This window comes from Sparus aurata, chromosome 4 (assembly GCF_900880675.1).
Source record: "Sparus aurata chromosome 4, fSpaAur1.1, whole genome shotgun sequence".
NCBI lineage: Eukaryota > Metazoa > Chordata > Actinopteri > Spariformes > Sparidae > Sparus > Sparus aurata.
The window spans coordinates 39,671,998-39,691,714 of NC_044190.1; the positions used below are offsets into that span (position 1 = coordinate 39,671,998).

At 42.7% G+C, this 19,717-nt stretch overlaps 1 protein-coding gene across 14 annotated transcripts in view; it reads left to right on the forward strand.

Moving 5' to 3' along the window:
* LOC115580514 (serine/threonine-protein kinase BRSK2-like) overlaps positions 1 to 19,717 on the forward strand; it is a 208,374-nt gene that overhangs the window by 175,130 nt on the left and 13,527 nt on the right. For 6 of the 14 annotated variants that reach the window (XM_030414979.1, XM_030414980.1, XM_030414982.1 and 3 more), the window contains 8 exons: positions 2,431 to 2,577; positions 3,683 to 3,714; positions 4,286 to 4,450; positions 4,698 to 4,795; positions 5,866 to 6,019; positions 10,037 to 10,096; positions 14,849 to 14,909; positions 18,816 to 19,473. In XM_030414979.1, the coding sequence (XP_030270839.1) occupies positions 2,431 to 2,577; positions 3,683 to 3,714; positions 4,286 to 4,450; positions 4,698 to 4,795; positions 5,866 to 6,019; positions 10,037 to 10,096; positions 14,849 to 14,909; positions 18,816 to 19,473 (1,375 nt within the window). The remainder of the gene's footprint in view (positions 1 to 2,430; positions 2,578 to 3,682; positions 3,715 to 4,285; positions 4,451 to 4,697; positions 4,796 to 5,865; positions 6,020 to 10,036; positions 10,097 to 14,848; positions 14,910 to 18,815; positions 19,474 to 19,717) is intronic. The other 8 variants (XM_030414981.1, XM_030414983.1, XM_030414989.1 and 5 more) reach the window with 7 other exon arrangements.

Consider the following 19,717-nt stretch of genomic DNA (forward strand, 5'->3'; position numbering starts at 1 on the left):
CCCAGTATAGTGTGTAAACTGTGGCAGGCGCTCCAGGTAGGATAGGAAAACTATCTAGCTAACATTAGCCTCAGTGGAGTTTTCTTTATCGTAGCTTCACTGCACAAAAGCCTTTAACTAGTCGTATCTGTTGTGGAAACCGTGACTGAAGCTGTTCACATTGTTAACTCTCCTACTTAAGAAGCTTTCCTTGAAGACTGTCACATTATCAGAATTTCTCTACAGGATTATGTAAAAGAAAAATGCAGATCTATCTTTAACTTTGTGTTTTTGTCCGTTTTTCCCCCGAATAAGTTAGCCTCAAAATACAAGCGTTTGGACAGAGGGTCACTTTCTTCGGCTTAGTGGTGACACCAAAGGTCAACCTACAGTGTTTATCCTGGATTAATATATATAGACTCAGGACATATAACTATACTGACTGTTCTTTTAGACTTCCTCCCTGCAGGTGGATTGTAATTCAAAATCTGCAGCCACAGATAAACCTGCTCACTCTCCTGGTTTGATGCAGCGTTGCGGAGGAAAGAGAAGCAAAAAGTGATTTGCTAGTTTGTTTCCTGAGGCAAATATTTATGCTGAATGAACTCTTTATGTGTGAAGCTGTTGTTCCCAGCAGAATACCCAAGGTAGAGAGGAAGGTCACTGAAGTGTTCAGCACAAAATAAACTACCTGACAGCATCACTCGACCTGGAAATTAAAGGTTAACGTCGGAATACACTTTGTGACAGGAACGTTTATTATAAATACTGAAGGTGACTCTGTTATATAACATCTGTACATCTGCTTGTTCAAACTTCACTGGTGTGTGAGTAAAGCGTGGATGACGTGCTGTATAGACCATCGTGACTGTTCTTATACAGCCCGTCTGTGTGTTTACACCAGCTGGATGACATTAAAGATGAAACACTGGAAACATTTTGCGTACAATAAAAAATTTAAGCCACATTATATATTAAATAAGCTCAGACGTGAAACCCTGCCACCAACTAACATTACTTGATCATCGAGCTTTTCACAATGTTTTCATCTGTCTATGAAAATCTGACAAATGTGGCACTTATTCTGTAATTTGTACAATAATATTTGCGTATGATCTTTAAGTCTGTGACGTGCAGGTAAACAGTCTTTGTGGCGAGCTGAAGAGGTTGGCTCTACCTGTCTGACGCCGTTTTAGCTTCTTTTTTTTCTCCTTCATTTTTATGCAGATAAAAGCCGTTAGATGTCGTCTCCCTTTCTCATGTCTCAAGTTACTAACCAGACAGTGAATCGTCGATAGACAACAGCCAGTGGGTTTAGAGATTGTTGTTCACCCAACATTTTGGTTCAGAGTAAAATATCAGCAATTTCTGTTTTCCGATTCATTGATTTTTTGATTGAAAGTAGGTTTATTAGCAGCTGCTCTCTAGTGTAGTGTGACGTTATTTGCAACCTGTTTGTGACGAACAGTCTATTGTGTTTGGTGTGGACAAGTAATTTTCTGTCATTAAGGTTTTTGGATCAGAGAACGATGATAAAGATCATTATGTCTTCCAGTAAATGAGGGTTCTCACATTAAGATTTTGGCCCTTTTTAAAATTAGACATTCCTCTTAAATAGATTGTGTGAAGTCGGTTGTGTGAAGTGTTGTTGTGAAGCACACACTGACACAAAAATGCACATCACATAAATAACAGCGGCTTTTCGTTCCAGCAGCAACATAATGCGACAGTGACGAGTGAGTATTGACTAAATGACTGTTTGTTGGTGGACTCTGTGCACGTTCCTCTCTTGATTAAGATGGAGCTCAGAACAGAGTCATCATGTGAAGATAAATCTCTCCACCCGTGTTGTTTTGATTACACACAGTGTCGGCGGCCATCTGGCTGCGTCCTGCCTCCTTTTCAATGAGGAGGAACCGGTATCAGTCACCACGTCACTGAGCGCGCTCCCCAGCTGGAGAGTAAAGGCCGAGCCGGCTGGCTGGCTGCGATACAAACGGCTTCATCATCACCGACTCTGATGACTGATTTCAAACTGCTTCCAGACCTGAACACCTGACGGGCTGCTCACATGGCGACAGGAGGATGTTGGTGTGTTGTTGATGCGTCCTCCAGGTGTTCAGGTCTGCAGGTGCTACAGGCCACTCTGACCCAGAATATCTAAGAAGTTGATGTTCACAGATTTAAAAATAATGGATAAAAAATTAGACTTGGATGATCTTAGTGTGTGATTCTGTTCGGTGTGTAGCAGATGTTCACTGCACTCTGAGGGGGAATAAACAGACTGAAGAGGAGTCTTGTGAGCAGTTGCTCATTTTTAATACATGTTATTGCCTCTTTGTTGCATCTCCACAAACTGAGTGATGTATATACATTAAATAGCCAGATACTGAATGTAAATGTGTCAAAAAACAAGCGACTAACATGTTTCCTCCTCTCCTCTTCCTCCAGGGCGCTCTGCCTTTTGACGATGACAACCTGAGGAACCTTTTGGAGAAGGTGAAGCTGGGAGTTTTCCACATGCCTCACTTCATCCCTCCAGACTGTCAGAATTTGCTGCGCGGTATGATTGAAGTGGACGCCACCAAGAGGCTCACGGTAAGCGTCGCACTTCACCTCAAACCACCTCACTGGCCAGCCCGGCTGCAGAGGACGTAGCGGGCTGTAATCTTCCATCAGTGGACTCGTGCTCAGTTTGCAGTTTTTCAGTCTGGGCTGTTGCCTTCGGGACTGCTCAGGCTAAATTTAGCAGAATTGCACCAGGACTGGCCCTGCAGCTACTCTGCTCTGCATACAATCTTTTCATCTCAGGCCAAGGTTTTTCTTTGGCTTAGAATAGAAACCGCAATAACAAAGGATGTTTTTAGATAATGTGCTTTCACTTGTGATTACTCTGCTGTTAGTAAATCAGTAGAATCATAGACAAAGACTGATGTTATAGTTCAATCATGGCAGCTTGTCCAGAGCGTGCAGGCTCATGATCAGTGACGCCACACTTTCACTGATCATTATTTATGAGCACATTGTGACCTCTTTTCATTAACTGCAGCTAAAACTAACGCCAGACAAATCAATGTCACACAGTTCAAATAATTATTGTATATAAAGAATTGGTTAATCCTCCTTTCTCAGCCTCCCACAAAACAAATCAAAGGTTTAGTTGAATCAAAATGGCGCTGACAGTTAAAGTGCTCGCAAATATGTGTTCCGCCAGGGATCAGCGAGGAGGGAGGAAGTCTACAAGTTCTGACACAACAAATCTCATTAGAGCTGCGTAGCATTAAATCATCCGTCTGTGCTCTCTACATCTGAGCCTGTCTCACCCTCAGGTGTGAATAAACTACAGCTTCAGAGCAGAAATGTGACATTATCGGTTATCCAAACAGTGTGGGCCATGAAAGGCTGTATCAGCTGAAAAGATCCATATTGTGTGTCCATACTCAGGCTCATCTTCAGAAGTTAAAGTACTCTTTCTATTGGATCTGAATATTTTGGTTGTAAGAAGGCCATCAGGTTTCAAAAGAACTTCCTGATGCAACAAGATGATATTTATGGCGTCTTCGTTCAAAATGTAGCTGTAACAAAGATCACATCCCGCTCCAGCGTCCAACATCATGACGCCTTCAAACATAATATCACGTTTGTTTCAATTACTAATTAAAGAGACATTAATGTTTGTTTCCTTTTGTAATTTCTGTAACAGTTAGAGCAGATCCAGAAGCACACGTGGTACATGTAAGTACAAACATCTGTCACTTATTTCTTCCCTGTTTATTGTCGGTATGCATGCCCTCATTAAAGCAGCTGATGCAGAATAATAATACATCAAATCGTATTAGTAAAACGTATTTGTTTATTCCATATTGTTGGGATATATCCTGTCGACCTGGAGGCGACACATGAGATGCTAACACATTTGCCTTCTAAGCTAATGAGGAAGCCACATTGTTCCCAAATCATCAGCTTACGAAACAAAGTTTGTGCCGCATATCCGTCATGCGTCAGTGCTCCTGCTTCCCTTTTCAGTGATTATACTTGTTTGTTTGCTTATCAGAAAGTTTTGTGCAGCAGAGCACGGCTCCCCTCAGGTTTGAGCTACCCAACGTGCTCAATTAGAGGCTTTTTACAACTGAACATGAATAAAATTTCATAGGGAACATTTGTTCTTACAAAAAGGTCAACTTCAAAGGCAAAAGCCACAAGCTATTTACAAGTTAGGTCTAAATGTATTTTTCTTTCCCTCAATAAACACTTGCATGTCTTAAACACTAAGCTCTTTCGGTTATTTGCATGTGTCGTGATGCAGAGCTGGAAAGAACGAGCCGGAGCCAGAGCAGCCCGTCCCCAGGAAGGTGGCCATCAGGACGCTGGCTACAGCCGAGGAGATCGACCCTGACGTCCTGGAGAGCATGCACTCTCTGGGCTGCTTCAGAGACAAGGAAAAACTGACCAAAGACCTGCTGTCTGAGGAGTGAGTGAGGAGGAGGAGCAGGGGGAGGAAGGATGGGGGGAGCAGAGAGACGATAAAACCACAGAGGAAGTAGATTAAAGAGGGGGGGAGGGGGAGGAAAGAGATGGCCAGAGAAATAGATGAGACAGCTGAGAAATTGTCAGTTTGATGAATTTTTCTATTTAATATGTCTGTGATGATGGAGCGTCTTACTGTCCCGCTCCTAACCAATGAGCTCTCAGCTGACGGCGCTCTCTCCTCTCTTCAGGGAGAACCAGGAGAAGATGATCTACTTCCTGCTGCTGGACCGTAAGGAGAGGTATCCGAGCCACGAGGACCAGAACCTGCCGCCACGCAACGAGATCGGTATGCCCGTCCAGCTGAACAGAGAGTTATTTTTATTGGTAGATCATGATTGTGTGAGATTTGGTGATGAGCTGACAGCCATCATCAATCCAGCATCACTAAACATCAATCAGTTAGCAAAGTTGTTTATGCTGCAGCACAGACTGCATCCCGTCTGTCCAAAATCTGCCATCCAACACATTTTTCATCACCCTGAGGTCCAGTTTATTCAAGACTGGAAAAAAAGACAGAAGGAGTTTTGCAAACAAATCACGAAAGTTCCCATTGGAATTCAATTAGATTTCGATTTGACATATGCAAACAGCGCTATGAGGAAACGTGGCATCAGACTGAGAAGGTGACCCTGGTTGACATTAAACATCAGCATATTAATATGTCAGGAGTTCTCATTTTAAGTGCAGATCCTGACAGCAGACAGACTGCAGATCACAGATGGCTTTCCTCTTCAGCCAATAGAATACCAGCGCCGTGTTGGTATTTACATCTATTGTCTGCCCTCCATCCTTCAAATGCTGCACCAGAGAAGTTTTAGAGAAACAAAGAGAGGAGATGGCTTGTTTAGGGAGCCTGGGACTGTGGATCATTTCCAGCAAGTACACAAGTCAACACTGCCTCGAGCCTCTGAGCTAACAGAGGTTGGTTTGGCTTTACACCGATGTATTTGCACCTTCAAATTCAAACATTACATCACCGTTTTGGAGAACAGTTCAGATAGGAAAAAATGTGTTGGATGAATGTCAGGACAGAAAAAACAAGGTAGCTTTTCTTTAGTAAAGACAAGATGAGATCAGATAATCCTTGATTGATCCTCAGAGGGGAACGTCGGATGTTCGAGGAGCCCAAAGACAGAATAAGTACAGATAGAGAAAATTAAACACGTGCATTGCAGCACTAGTGTGCTACTTGAAGCCAGCAAAGTATAGTGTGTAGACTGTAGTTCTGTACCATCAGATATAACATTGCACGCCAGAGGAAGTGCTGATTTTGTTGACTTTCGTCGATCTGGTTTCCTGACTAGTTCTGTCCTTGTGTTCTCCCTACGTTGGCGTTTGACTCCTGGCCTCGCTCAGCAGACCCGCCCAGGAAGCGTGTGGATTCACCCATGCTGAGCCGTCACGGTAAGCGCAGACCGGAGAGGAAGTCCATGGAGGTGCTGAGCGTCACGGAGGGAGGATCTCCCGTCCCCGTGCGACGAGCCATCGACATGGCGACCCACGGTCAGAGGTAAGAGACGGAGACCTGCATGTGTGTTCATGAGCATGGACAGACATGTCAGACACACACGGGTCAGTGAGGAGGAGCTGCTGTTGTTCAGAGTATTGTAGTTTAAATATTGTATTTAATCTCAGTTCAGTGACGTGAAGGAAGGAGGGAGCATCAGCGTAAATCTGACTGGTCCTTTTTCTAATTTATGTCACACTCACGCCGTCTGTTTGTCCGCAGCGCGACCTTTGTTCATTTGTTCTCATCACTGTGACGTCTGTTCACACCTTCACTGAACTGAGGTTAAATACATGATGCATCGTTCTCTTTCTGTCAGTTCAACATGTTCGGTACATATCAAACAAAGCCTGATGTAAACTCTGCCAGAGAGCAGCAAGTGTGCTCTTAGTTCTGGTTGAAAACTGTTAAAGTGCATGAGCAGGACTCTCAGGTTTGTGCGTCGTGTGTGTTGAGTGTGCATGGAGCATGCAGTCAAAGAGGACAAGAGGCTGTGAACCTGACATGTATTTGGCAAGTTGGTGCGTAAAGTGATGTTGATGTTTGTGTTGTTGGGATGAACCGACAGAATATCAGTCATCGTGTCTTTTAAGAGTCTAAATGTTTGAAAATGTGTCTCAACATTCAGGATCAATTCCATGAGAGAACATCATTTTTATCCTGGGTATGACATGAACCTGAGAACTGAGCCTTGGCCAAACAAATATTACTCTGCATCTGTAAAAGCACATGTCGTTTTTGTGCATCTCGCATGACAGATGTTGCACGATTTGAATTGTTATTTATGTAAATCAAGTTGTGGCGTAAACAAAAGAAGCACAGTGGAGAGTGAGGCCTCCTCCCTCCATGCTGATGGAAAGTTGGGCAGAAGATTCACAGCAAAACACAATGCAAAATTCTCCTAAACAACCAAAGTAACTAGAGACTTGTTTTAAAACGGAAAACTAACCACATACAGCAAGTACCTAATCCAAGTCTCTGGAAGCTCTGAGATCCCAAACTGATTAGAAAAAGATATTATTTACACCTTCCATGCACAGTTCAGTTTGTGTACCTACTTCAGTCGAGTCGCACACTTTTAATTTTGCAGCTGCAGTGAAGATTTCATCATAAAAAATTAAATAACATCTTTTACAATCAACAACTTTCCATCAGCCTGGGGCAGCCGATTATGTATGAATTCTGGGTAAACTGCCCTTTTTAAAGTTAATGTTGAAGTCCAGTTACTCAAACTAGTTTACAGTCTGAGTCCCTTTCATTGTCCAGTCAGCTCAGCTGTTTGTGCCAGTTTATCTCCCATCAACTCCGTCATCCTAAATATTAAATGGTCTGTTATTCATGGATCACCACGATGAGCCATCGGAGCGTTCTCTGTTGAGCGAGACACCGTTTGTTTTATGCCAGTGTGTTGTCATCTGTCACTGTTCTGGTCAGGGTGAAGTTTGTTGTTGCCATCTGAGCATCTTCCTTAAGATGGTCCTGTAAACTGTGAACCATTGTGTACTGTTTGTTCAAGATGGGACTCAAAAGGCCATCATCAGTGTCAAAGTACATGCATCCATCAAACATGACCTCCCTGATACGTTTAGCAGAACTACATTACATGAAGTCTTTATTTACTCGACCAGAAGAGGCCGTTCGTAGGGAAAACACGAACATACAGGAGGACTTTGAAAGGTTTGGACGTCCGAGGATCGACGTGTAGAGATGCAAAGTTCAGGATTACTTTTTTTGTCCTGAGGGAAATTTATCTCGGACATAAAGGCCGCGACATAAATATACACACAATTAAAAACGGGCAAAAATCTGCTTTCTGTTTCTAAAACGGTCAGCTGTGATGTGATGTAAACACGAGGGGCTCCTGTCTAGTTGAGGAACTTCAGGCTGTTAGTGTTTGAGGTGTTTCTGGGTCTATAAATATTAGTATGTGGGCAAAATAAAAACATTTCCATTATGTGTAAAATCTGAAACAAACAGGCTTCAGTTTTCTGTCTGCAGTACTACACAGCTCCTTTTTCATTGAGCTTTTATATTTTTATAACAGCGGGAGATTTGTGAAGTTTTTCAGAAGAAGTTTTTCAAAGTACTTTGACAGACAGTGAAAACAAAAGGATGAAAGTACGGCAGCAAACAATGTGAAATAAGAGACTGATCATAAAGTAATGATGTAAGGCAATGCAGTAAACACTAAATAAAAGATCAAGATTAAATATTAAAACATGGAAATGCAAAAGGATGACGTCACTTTGGATACAAGTCGAGAAAGGTTTTAACATCTTTGTCTTGAATCTGTTTTCATGTGGTCGTCATTAAAACCTTTGAGGAAAGAAGCCAAAGAAGTGCAATATATATAAAAAAAACAGACAAGTTTACGTGTAGCGTAGCGAGCAGATGATCCGCTGTGGCGACCCCCAACAGGGAGCAACGGAAAGACGAGGAAGAAGACAGAAATCTGTCCAGAATATATATATTTACTCCCTCCTCCTCCAGGAGCTGCTTTGATCCCACGTTCAGCAGAATGATGACCGTTTGAAGTCGATGTGTAGAAGTTACTCATGAACAGGAGCTGATTCAGGAGGGAGTGTTTAGTTTTAATTAAATGTTCACATTTATCCTAAAATGTAACCTAATTGACCCACACGAACTTGCCTAATTGGGCTTTAATGCAACTATTTATAAATGACTAAATTCACTTAACTGTCATATAAAGGTCAACAGTCCGACAGCAGAGCAATAAATCTGCTCTGACATCCTTCATAATCTTCATCATTTGCAGCTTTCAGAGTGAGAGGGAGCCATTTCACATCAGTTTAATTGAAGGCTTACAAGCGGAGCGAGTGGAGCTCAAATCCACATGACAGTCGGACTTTAATGTGGACCGGAGGCTCAGACGGCACCAACAGTTTGTGTGTTTGTAGATTTCCTCCCCTTTCAGCAAATAATCAACACAGAGAGAGACTGAAGGTTCAGCTCCATGTGTTCGACCGACAGAGACATGAATGTTAATAAGACGGAAACTTTATGTCTTCAGTGTTCAGCTGTGTTGCTGTCGGAAGTGATGTGTGTGAACTAAATACACATGAAGTGAAGATCGACATAGAAGGGCACGAATCAGATGTGACGTTTTTATTTGTTCTGGTTAATTCGTCTTCTGCTCAGGTTGAAGATTGACAAAGATTTACGGGAAACAAATCCTCTACAATAGACTGAAAAAAAGTAATTTATTTACAGATTAAATTATTGTTCTGTCACCAGTAACAGCTGACCAGGACTGAATAATTTAAAGATATGAGATAAATGATGTGGAGTGAAAGAGCAAAATGTACTTGAGTTCAGTATTTGTGTAAATTATAGTCGGTAACAATCCATCGCTGGTGATTCTTGACTTTGAGACGATGCATATTGGTTCCAATTATCTGTTATCAGTCTCCTGAACTACTACTAATAATAATTATTATCGGTATCGGCCTTGGAACAAACACATCGGTCGACCGCCGTGAAGACTTCATCAGATCTTTTCTCAAACACTGAAGCATCAGGGTTTATTTCTGCGCTCTGACGGAGTGTTTGTAGATTCATTAAGCACGGCTCACCTGATTCCTGGTTGTCACGGCGCCCGCTCAGCCGCTCGTCTGTTATTACATTTGTGAAGGTCTCTCCTGGCTGATGGATGATTCAGAGATAATAGATTTGAACATTACACCGTGTAAACAAGTTCCAGGAGATTGGAAACAGAAATCGCTTCTCTACAGCGAGGGAGTGTTGAATGTCCCGCTGACTGGAGCATGAACCATGAATGTTTCTCCTCCTGGTTTTTTGTTTCTGATTTATTAATCTGTGCATGAGTTTTTGTGTTGCTCTGTGTTTCATGGTGATTTGATTTCATTTTATTTTACAGTGCTGAATTTGTCATAAGTTTTATTTGTTTGTTTTTTTGAGTACTGCATGCTGTTTGTTAGGATTCCCCTTATGTGACTGCCTTTCTGTCTGTCTCTTTATTTCTGTCTGCCCCCTTTTTAGCAAATCTGTTTTCAGTAAAAGTTTGGATATCACAAACGCTAACTGCAGCAAGGAAGAAAGGTATTGGCCGGCTCCGTCCGTCGTGTTTCCTCAGTTTGTCTGTAGTGTCACTTCCATTGTATTCCTTCCTTTTTGACCGTCCATCTGTCCAGTTTTCTTTTTATTAATGTTCAGTGCATGCTGAAGCTCTTTAAGTGTCTTGTAGTGTCCTTCACTTTTAAATGTAGCACGTTGTTTAAGTGTAAGTAACCTGTTCACATATTAATAGTAGAAAAAACTATCTTACATTTCAACTTTCTAACAAAAAGAGAAATAAAAATCAGATTCTGTTTTTTAAAAAAGAAGCAATGCATTCAGTCAGTGCACCGCGAGGAATCCAGAGAAACACAGAACAACTGGCTGCTGTCAGATAATTTAACTTGTTTCAATGCAAAAAAGTGAAATGTTGCTTGAAACAGTTTAATTGAAGTTATCACAGAAAAATAATCAGTTTATAGAGCACATTCATATTTCATTTTGATCGTCCAGTGCTGAAACTTAACTGACTGCAGTGGTCTGTAATGCTGCCAGTTCAGCCGACACTTAATTTGCGCCTCTCTACAACGGTGTTACCTCATTACTGCTCAGTTGCAGGTCGCTGTTTGTCCCACAATGACCCCGTAAATATGAAGACTCTGTAAATCACCTGTGTGGTCGTGCAGTCGTGGTCGTGTTGTTGTTGGTTAGGAGACACCAGAGAGGAAGAGAAGAGAATAATGATGACCATAAAACTCTTGTCAGTGTTTTTATACCAACAAAGGATGTAAAATGTCTCCTGCTCAGACACGGGAAAGACTCGCCGGGGACGAAAGTGAAACAATTCGCAGCTAAAAAGATTTTTCTTTAAACTTTAGCTTGTTGATTTGTACTCACACACAAAAAAAATGTGTTAAAGATTCAGTTTGTAGGATTTAGATGGTTTGTTTGGCAGAAACGGAACATAATACTGATGTTTATGTTTTCATTAGTTTATAATGAAACTGAAACCTGAAACTAAGAATCACCTGCCTTTTAAATCTACAGAGGGAGCAGGTCCTCTTCCAAAGAGTCCGCCAGATTTCTACAAATACAGCAGCTTGGTCAGTGACCTTAGTGATCAGCTGTTCACATTTGACATTTGGACTGTAATAGCATTGTCAATAGTTGAGGTTTGGTCAGGTTTAGGCAACAAAGCTACTTGGTTTGGTTTAGGAAAAGATCATTCTCTGGGCTGAAATAACTACATTCAGTCACATAATATCTTTGGAAACAAAACATAATCTTCAGGGGGAAAATTCAATCCATCCAACCAACCAACGCGCCACACAACTCAGACTTTTCTCGCTCTCCATACTTCTGCATTAGATGTGCGCCTTAAGAAGTGACAGTAGAGGTGTAACTGCAGTGTTAATCTTTGAAACGTAGGCCACTGACCAGGATGCTGTCTTTGACACGAACTCTGGCTGTAGTGTCGGCCTCGTCACAGTGAGGTTGAGGTGTATGATCAGTTGGTTGTGTCAGTAAAACCTTTATACTGGACTTGGAAAGAGAAAAAAAAGTGAGATCTGCACAGATGAAGTGTCAGAAATCAAACTCCTGTCTGGCACATTTGTGGCTGCAATAAGACATGTGACCCTGTGTGCATTCAACCACTCCATCCGATGACAACACGTATCTGATCTGTCCTGAGTTTGGTTACTACTGGATTTTTGCCTTTATTGAATATTGACAGTGAAGAAGAAGACAGGAAACAGGGAGATGAGAGTGTGACATGCAACGAAGGTCGCTGCTCTCTGCAGGTCACTTCTACCAGATAAATAAAACACGACCTTGTTGCCCAACAATGTTTTGAGCATCAGCATCAGTATTATTACTTGCGTACATAATCAAGATAAATTGAACCCAGTGAAACAGAAGCACTGGTACCAAACTCTGACTGTATCCAGGCTGTGAGAGAAGCAGAAGAATATTTTCCTCTCTGTGAAATCGGAAAAGTAGCACAGTCTCCTCTTTGACGTTCTCCTCAGCCCTCGGGGGGTGAAGAGAATTTTTAGGTCAACTTTTCTGTTTCCTTTGCTCGCTCCCCCTCTCTCTTTCCACCCATCTCACTCCTCACTGTCTGTCTGTGTGTGTGTTTGTGTGTGTGTGTTTATATTTGTTCCAGTCTGTTATTCCAGTGAAGCGTGGGGACGGGTCATTTCCATCATGCGTGCCGTCTCCTGCCTCCCTGTGTGGTTGACCTTGCACCAGGGAAACACAGTTTGTTGATGTGTTCGCAGTCCTGATGGAGATTAGCATAAATTAATTGCCAGGAATGCAGATGGAGCACAAACGGAGGAGATGGAAATAAGGCTCTCACTCCCACTGAATAGTCCTTTATCTCGCTCATCATCTAATTGGGGAGATCCATAAAACGTTCTCCTCTCTAGCACACAGCAGCAGCAGCGATGAACCATGAATTAATTTCCAGATTTCAAAGACTAGCCGGCACCAGCTTCCTGATTCTGGACTGGATGGGTGTCACAGTTAATGAGTTGCATGTTAACAGAAGCTCCTCTGTGAAGTGTCGACAGTGTGGAGAGTGTCCTCAGCGTCATTAATGGAGCAGCGTCATGTGCTCGTGGAATTCGACATGTCCCCAATATTAGTTAACAGAGGAGATGCAGTTTGTATGAGCCTGATCAGCACCAACACAACAGATCAGTTGTTATATCAGCAGGCAGCGATGCAGTGATGAGGCTCTGATCAGCTTGAAAGGTGATTTTTGAAATGTTTAGCATGTCGCCTGCTGATATTTTACAGGTTTAGTCTCTTAAATCTGCTGCTTAATGTCAACAAATCTAAAAAGCTGAATGATGATGTTTTGAAAAAAGGAGGCAAAGACACAAAATGCTCTCAAAGAAACACAAATTACACATTTGCAACCTGATGGGTTATTGTGACGAACGAGAGATGAAGAAAAGAGGCAATGATGTAAAAAATGGAAATGAAAGTAGAGGGAACTAAATTGCCACCATTAGCACGGAACATTTTCATGGGTTTGTTTAGTTGTCTCATGTGATGATGACACAACTACGAGAGCGAATTTAGTGCAAGTGATGTCATCCGTTGTGTGTGTGTGTGTGTGTGTGTGCGTGCGTGCATTTGCGTGCATCTTCAAGCATATTTAATTATGATTTACTGTTTTCATTTTTCACTTCCAACAAAGCCAAATTGTTCTACGGGCAATTAAATCCCCAAGTCTTCAAAGACATCAGTGTGTGTGTGTGTGTGTGTGTGTGTGTGTGTGTGTGTGTGTGTGTGTGTGTGTGTGTGTGTGTGTGATCAAGAAGGGAACGATGCCATTTGAGCAAAAGAGAGGACGAGAAGGACGGAGATATGAAAAGTTAATGATTCGTAAATGAAAAATGGAAAAGCTCATGAAGAGAAGAAAAGAGAATTGATGCTAATGAATTTTGCAGCGTGTGTGTGTGTGTGTGTGTGGTATAATGCTGACATTTCTGAGCTATTTATAGATTCTGACTCTAACCCAGGCTGTTGCTCATGTGTGAGTGTTGGTAAATGTTAACGGGAGTCTCTCCTTGTTGTCTGGCAGATTCTCCTAATAAGCTCTGACTCTTGAACACACACAAGTGAATGTCGTCTCGGAGCCGTGAGCTAAAACACATCACCACAGGCTCTGTTCACACTTCAGACCTTCTGTGGTCGGCGTCAGTCTGTTGGTCCAATATTTTGAGCTGAGACTCACTTTTAAAAAGCGAGCAGGAGCCGCAGATTCAACTGATGATTCTCTGTGATGAATTATTACCACCAGAGGCACACAACACATTGTCATTTCATAGATTGTTAATATGAAAATAGTCAATAGTAGCTGCTTTAACCATAAACCAAAAAAGAGGAAATAAACTATGAAGTCAGAGTCGTACTCGCGGTTCACATCGAACATGTTTCTCACTCCAACTCAACTATGTGCAGATCAGAAATAGATTCAAAATATTGGAGTAGTTGGCTGCTCGAAGTCGATGTGTTGGAGCTCCAACAAAATGACTTTGTCCATAAATAATTTGGGCTAATTAATTAATAAATGCAACAAAAAAGTGGCCTGGGCTAAGACGAGTAAGATGAGTTCAGTTACGTACGTTATGTGCGTTACAAGTGAAGAGTAAGTCACTTTTGACGTCTGGTTACATACAGGACTCGAACTCCAGTCTCCTGGATGAATGTCTGATGTCCCAACCGGTCCAGAACTTCTCCCAGTGAGCTCGTTATAACGCTACGCATCGGGAAGTCGTGCTAACAAACTCATCACAGTCTGAAGTGTTGAGCCGCTGACCAACGCTGCCGTAACTGACCCGTTGGGAGTGAGAACGGACCGGAGCATTGAATGTTTCTGAGACAACAGGAAGGTTTCAGTACATGAAGTATAGAACTTTGTGAAGTCAGTGCTGCAGTGAGTGTGTTCAGGACAAAGAGAGAGGAACAGAGTGGGATGTTTGAAGGACAAAGTGATAAGAGTGAGAACTGCAGGCAGCAGAGAAAAATACGTTTCCTCTGTCTTTGTCCTCGTCTGAGACTTTCTTCTCTCTCTGAGATCAAATAACCTTTAATCTGCTCAAAGTTCAGTCCTGCCAGGTTCTAAATCAACTACACAAAGACGTTTGGGGATTTTGTGTGTTCCTGTTACATGTGTGTTGTTGTGTGGTGTTCTTGAACCAGTGTATTATGCAGTTTGTTGTGTGTGTGTGTGTGTGTGTGTGTGTGGGTGTGTATTTACCTTTGTGTTTTTTTTTGTAGATCGCGGTCGATCAGTGGAGCGTCCTCCGGTCTGTCCACCAGTCCTCTCAGCAGTCCCAGGGTAAGTCTCTGTCCTCCCCATGAACTCATTGGTTTCCCACAATGCACCTCAGTGGCTGGCCGCTGCTGATACGTTGTGACGCTCACACACTGATATCCACGCCATCACCTCAGCCTCTCATCAGCAGCTCATACACACCACCGTGGACTCCATTGTAGGCCTGTGAGTTACAGCTCAGCCAGAATGAGATCATAGAACCAAAACTGAGTAACAAGTCATGGAATCAGTTTGATGAGCACGGATTTATATCAAAATGTGAATTAATCTATATTTCAGTCGACCGTTCTATTTCCCAAATCTCAAATCCTAAACGTTGCCTTCATCGGAGGTCAAATTGAACACTCGTCTTTCTGTGAGGCAGTCGTTGTCATGCAAACAGGAAGTTAAAGGGACAGGATGAGTGCAGATTGAAGAGTTGACAGTTCTAGTTAGGTTTTCTTAAGATAGAGAGAAGGTCTGAGATTGGGCATGACACAACCATGAGTTTAGAAATATCTTCTGTAATAGAAATACTGGATTTTTTCTGTGTGTCACACTCAAAATAAGACAAGCAGTGAGAGGTGTTAATTATTTTTTGTCCACCACTCTTACATCAGTGAGAGCAGACCGATTAAACAGGTAACTGACTGTATTATTATAGCTTTTAAATGTAATATATAATATAGACAGGTCTAATACTGTAGAGAGAGGGAGTTAAATGCAGGTTAAGACCCTCTCACTTTTGTTTTTACTGTGTTATTAATCATGTCGTGTGTGGGACCGGCTGAATGTTCTGGGCTGTCCAGAGAAAACTGACATGACAGCAGCGACGTGTAGAAACTCACACAGCTCCTGTAACTTCTGACGCCACCCACAGTCTAATATATCATTATGAAAAACAAATCAAAGGGTGAATTTTCATTTGATTTCTGTATGATGACATAAGAGATCTCCACAGTGAGGGGCTTCATTACCATGACTTGTTATATCAGACTCATTCAACACCAACTCTATATTAAAATATAAATGAGAACCTGAAGCCGCTGCTCATTCTTAATTCTCATTAAGGTCGTCGATGACCTCGAGGTGAGCGTCCAGCTGGACTGTAAGTCACAGAGCTTTAGATGAAGTGGGACCGGATCCATCAGAGACCAAACGCCAAACTCCCCGTGAGATCCGGTGATTTAATGATCATCCAGAACGGATTCTCATGCAGCTGCAGATTAGTTGAAACAAAATCCATCATGACAAAAAGTGCTGCCGCAGTGACAACGCAGAAAGGTTAACGGTGCAAATCAACCTGCAGCCTCTGTGTTTTAGTGAAGCCAGGTATTTTTAAGCTAACCCTCAGCCGGGACACAGGCTGCGTATCGTCAAACATTCGCTCTCTTGCAAATCCACGCAGACATTTTGCTTTATAATGAATGTCATTGCTTTATTCCTCGAGGCACATTCTCCTTATCTGCTCATTTGTTGAATTATGAAGTGTTTCCAGAGTAATGAATAAAAGTCATCAGGTCTCATGCAAGAACATTTTCTAAACTTCTTTCTAAAGGTTTTCTTGACAACTATTACAAGTCATATTCATCAAACTTGCACAAACTCACTCTGTTTAACTCGATGAATGTAGCATGTTCATGATGGACCGCTTTTAAGACTCATATTGAGTTTGTTTTGACAAACAAATCACGAGAAAACTCCAAGTTGCTCTCTTTTAAACTGTTGAAGTGCCTTTTACTGTAACAGCACGATCGTGTTGGACCTTCAAAACAAACTTCTATGTGTTTTGGTATCAAGCATTTTTCAGGAAGTCAGAAAGCCCGAGCCTGGTGCTGAAATGCATCAAAGTTTGTTTTCAAAGTGTTTAAAAAGAGAGTGCACTGGACTTGTTTTCATTTTAATGCACTCACACACTCACAGGGTTCTGGTTCAATTTGTGGGCAGTTTTTATTTACAAAAATGTCATTCGAGAGTAAAAAGTTGGAGCTCGAGCTCCTGCTGTTGATCGGCAGATGAAAGCAGAGTCAGTAGTTAAAGAATCTGAAAATTAAGAAAAATATCACTACAGCTACCAATGCTGAGTCATCACAGTGCTAGAAAGGAGAAATTATTAAAGTCCTGTTCAACAGAGGATGTTCAGAATGTAAAGACCCGGAGTAGCAACGGCTGAATACTAATAATAAAAGAAGACAGTAAGTTGTCAACCCTCTCTGTAAAATGACGAACCATGATGATGCACGTCACAGTAAGAGATAAAATTAACTTTATATTTACGCACAAGAAAGTTGGTCCAAAGTTCTTTGCAGATAATAAAACCAAAGAAAAGAGGAGATATAAACATAATATTTATTTATCATATTTATTTCTATGTTTGTTTACTTTGCAAACATGTTTAAAATCCATATTCTATTGGAAGGCAGCCATTTTGTCCTAGTGGGGTCAAATCAGGGGAAGTTGTGGTTAATATTTTGCACCGTAAAGGTGCAAAATGTAAGAAAAAAGAAGAGAGCAGCATATCACTGTAATACCCACTAACTGCTGCTGACTAGCTCCCTTTAGCTAGTTAGCTCAGTTAGGTGTACAGCCAGCGGTTTGGACTGGGAGCTGGGTGATCAGGGGAAAACATGGCTAGCACATTAGCTTTAGTTAGCTGAGTTAGCTGGTAGGCATGCTAACTTCAGTAGATACCTGTCCAACAGAATACAGAAACATCATAATGTCAAAAGTGATATTTACTCACATTCTGTTAAACTAAAAAAGCAGCGATGTTATCACGTTGTATCTTCTAGTAGACGAACGCTGACTGTACCGTGACCGTTTGTCTATTTAGTTTGTACCAAATGGAATAAAATAAAGATGGTTGGTAGGTTCCATTAGGAAGACAATCTGTTTGTATGAGTGGTTCTTGCATGAGGTCCATTATGTTAAAGAAATAAGAACGTGTGCCAGACTGTCACACACCTTTCCCCTGAATTGAAACAAGAGTGAGTTTCACCTCATGTGCTTTTCTGACGCTGTTATGAGAAGAGACTGACAGCTGACCTCAGGTCTGCTCTGCTGAGTCTTCACACTGTCTGATCAGTGATCTGCTCATTCATCCCACAGCATTGTGCATCAGCACTGTGCATGACCTCTGGCTGCTTTCCCAGGTGAAGGGTGAAGCTAAACCTGTTAGCTTTCAAGCTGGGTCACTTGCTGGTAATGAGGGATGCACCGAGGTCTCGGACTATAATCATCAGTGAAAAATGTAATTTAAAGAGAATCTGAACAATGTGTAGCTGATTATTCTGTCATTCTGAAAAGTTAAAATCATGAAATAAGATTTGTTGGTGAATTCAGCACTGAAGGGTTTTGCTGCTGTTCACAGAATTGGTTTGATCGAAACCAGAATAATCACATTAGTCTGACAATATTTATAGAAAATAGACTTGACATCTATAATTTGCATGAATGAGTCATTCAAATACTCACAGTGACACAAAACACTGTGCACGCACCATTTTGTTTTTATAATAGTCTTGTTGTTCATGAAAAATAAAAACTGTGATTTAGAAATGAAACGTTTCACACCGGAGCGTGTGAAGCCTGTTGAAGCAGAACTAATCTGAATGAAGTTTTTGGTCGAGCGGTTTTGATCTCGGTGCATCCTGCTGTTAATGCGTCATGAATGCTCCACTGCTGCCTCCTGATTGGCTAATCACTGTGCTAATCGCATGTTCTTTTTTCTTTCTTTCTTGCACTCTCACCACTTGCTGCCTGCTCCACCTCTCAACCCATCTGCCACGCTCCTTTTTTATTTCCTGGTGTGCTTTTTTTTTCTTTTTCTTAAATGGGAATGAACCTTTATCGGGCCGCGGTGCTCCCCTGGCCTCGCTCTCTCATTGGCTGCCTCTGCTGTCATGTATAACGATGCATGACCAATCGCAGCCACACCGGCGGTTTTTCATCCCGCCCCAGTCCCCAGACCTGTGTCAGTCCCCCAACTGCAGTCCCACCCACTCCCCCGAGGTCCGCCTTAACGGGGTGGGCCCGCGCACGCCCAACTCCTACCATCCAAAGATGGGGTCTCCCCTCATGCACCCCCGCACGCAGACCCTCCCCGCCAAGCCCAAAGTGTCAGAGAAGCCCCTTCAGACCACCAGGTCCAACCCTCTTCCCCACACAGCCCAGACCCCCACCACCCCCAAATCTGAGCCCTCCACGCCCTGCCAGTCTCTGGCTCCCTGCATCCCCAACAGCCCGCGGGTGAGACGCCACCCACCCCTCACCGTCCCCCCGAAGCTCTCCATCCCCCTTTCCCCTGTGCCTCCTATGTCGCCCCGCCGTCGCCACCACCTCCACCCTGACCACAACGGCAAATCTGTCCCCATCACGCAGGTTACCCCCCACCCCTCCCCCAGAGGGAGCCCTCTCCCCACCCCTAAAGGCACCCCGGTGCACACGCCCAAGGACAGCCCGACCGGCACGCCCAGCCCGACGCCGCCGCCCAGCCCCTCCATTGGAGGCATGCCCTGGAGGACACGCCTCAACTCCATCAAGAACAGCTTCCTGGGCTCGCCACGCTTCCACCGCAGGAAAATGCAAGGTGGGGAGGGGGAGGAGCGGGAGGCGGGGAGGGTGGGCGGGAGTTTATGATTTATTTAGATCAGATCTTTAGGATATTATCTCACTCTTATTGATTCAGCAGAGAGTGTTTATGCAGCAGTCCTGTAGCTCAGGGGAACGAATCGTCTCTGTGTTCCTAATGGAAGTATTTAACGGTTCACCTGCTGCAGCCTCATCGTGACAAACAGCCGCCTGCAGCCATGTCACACACAAGATAACTATCT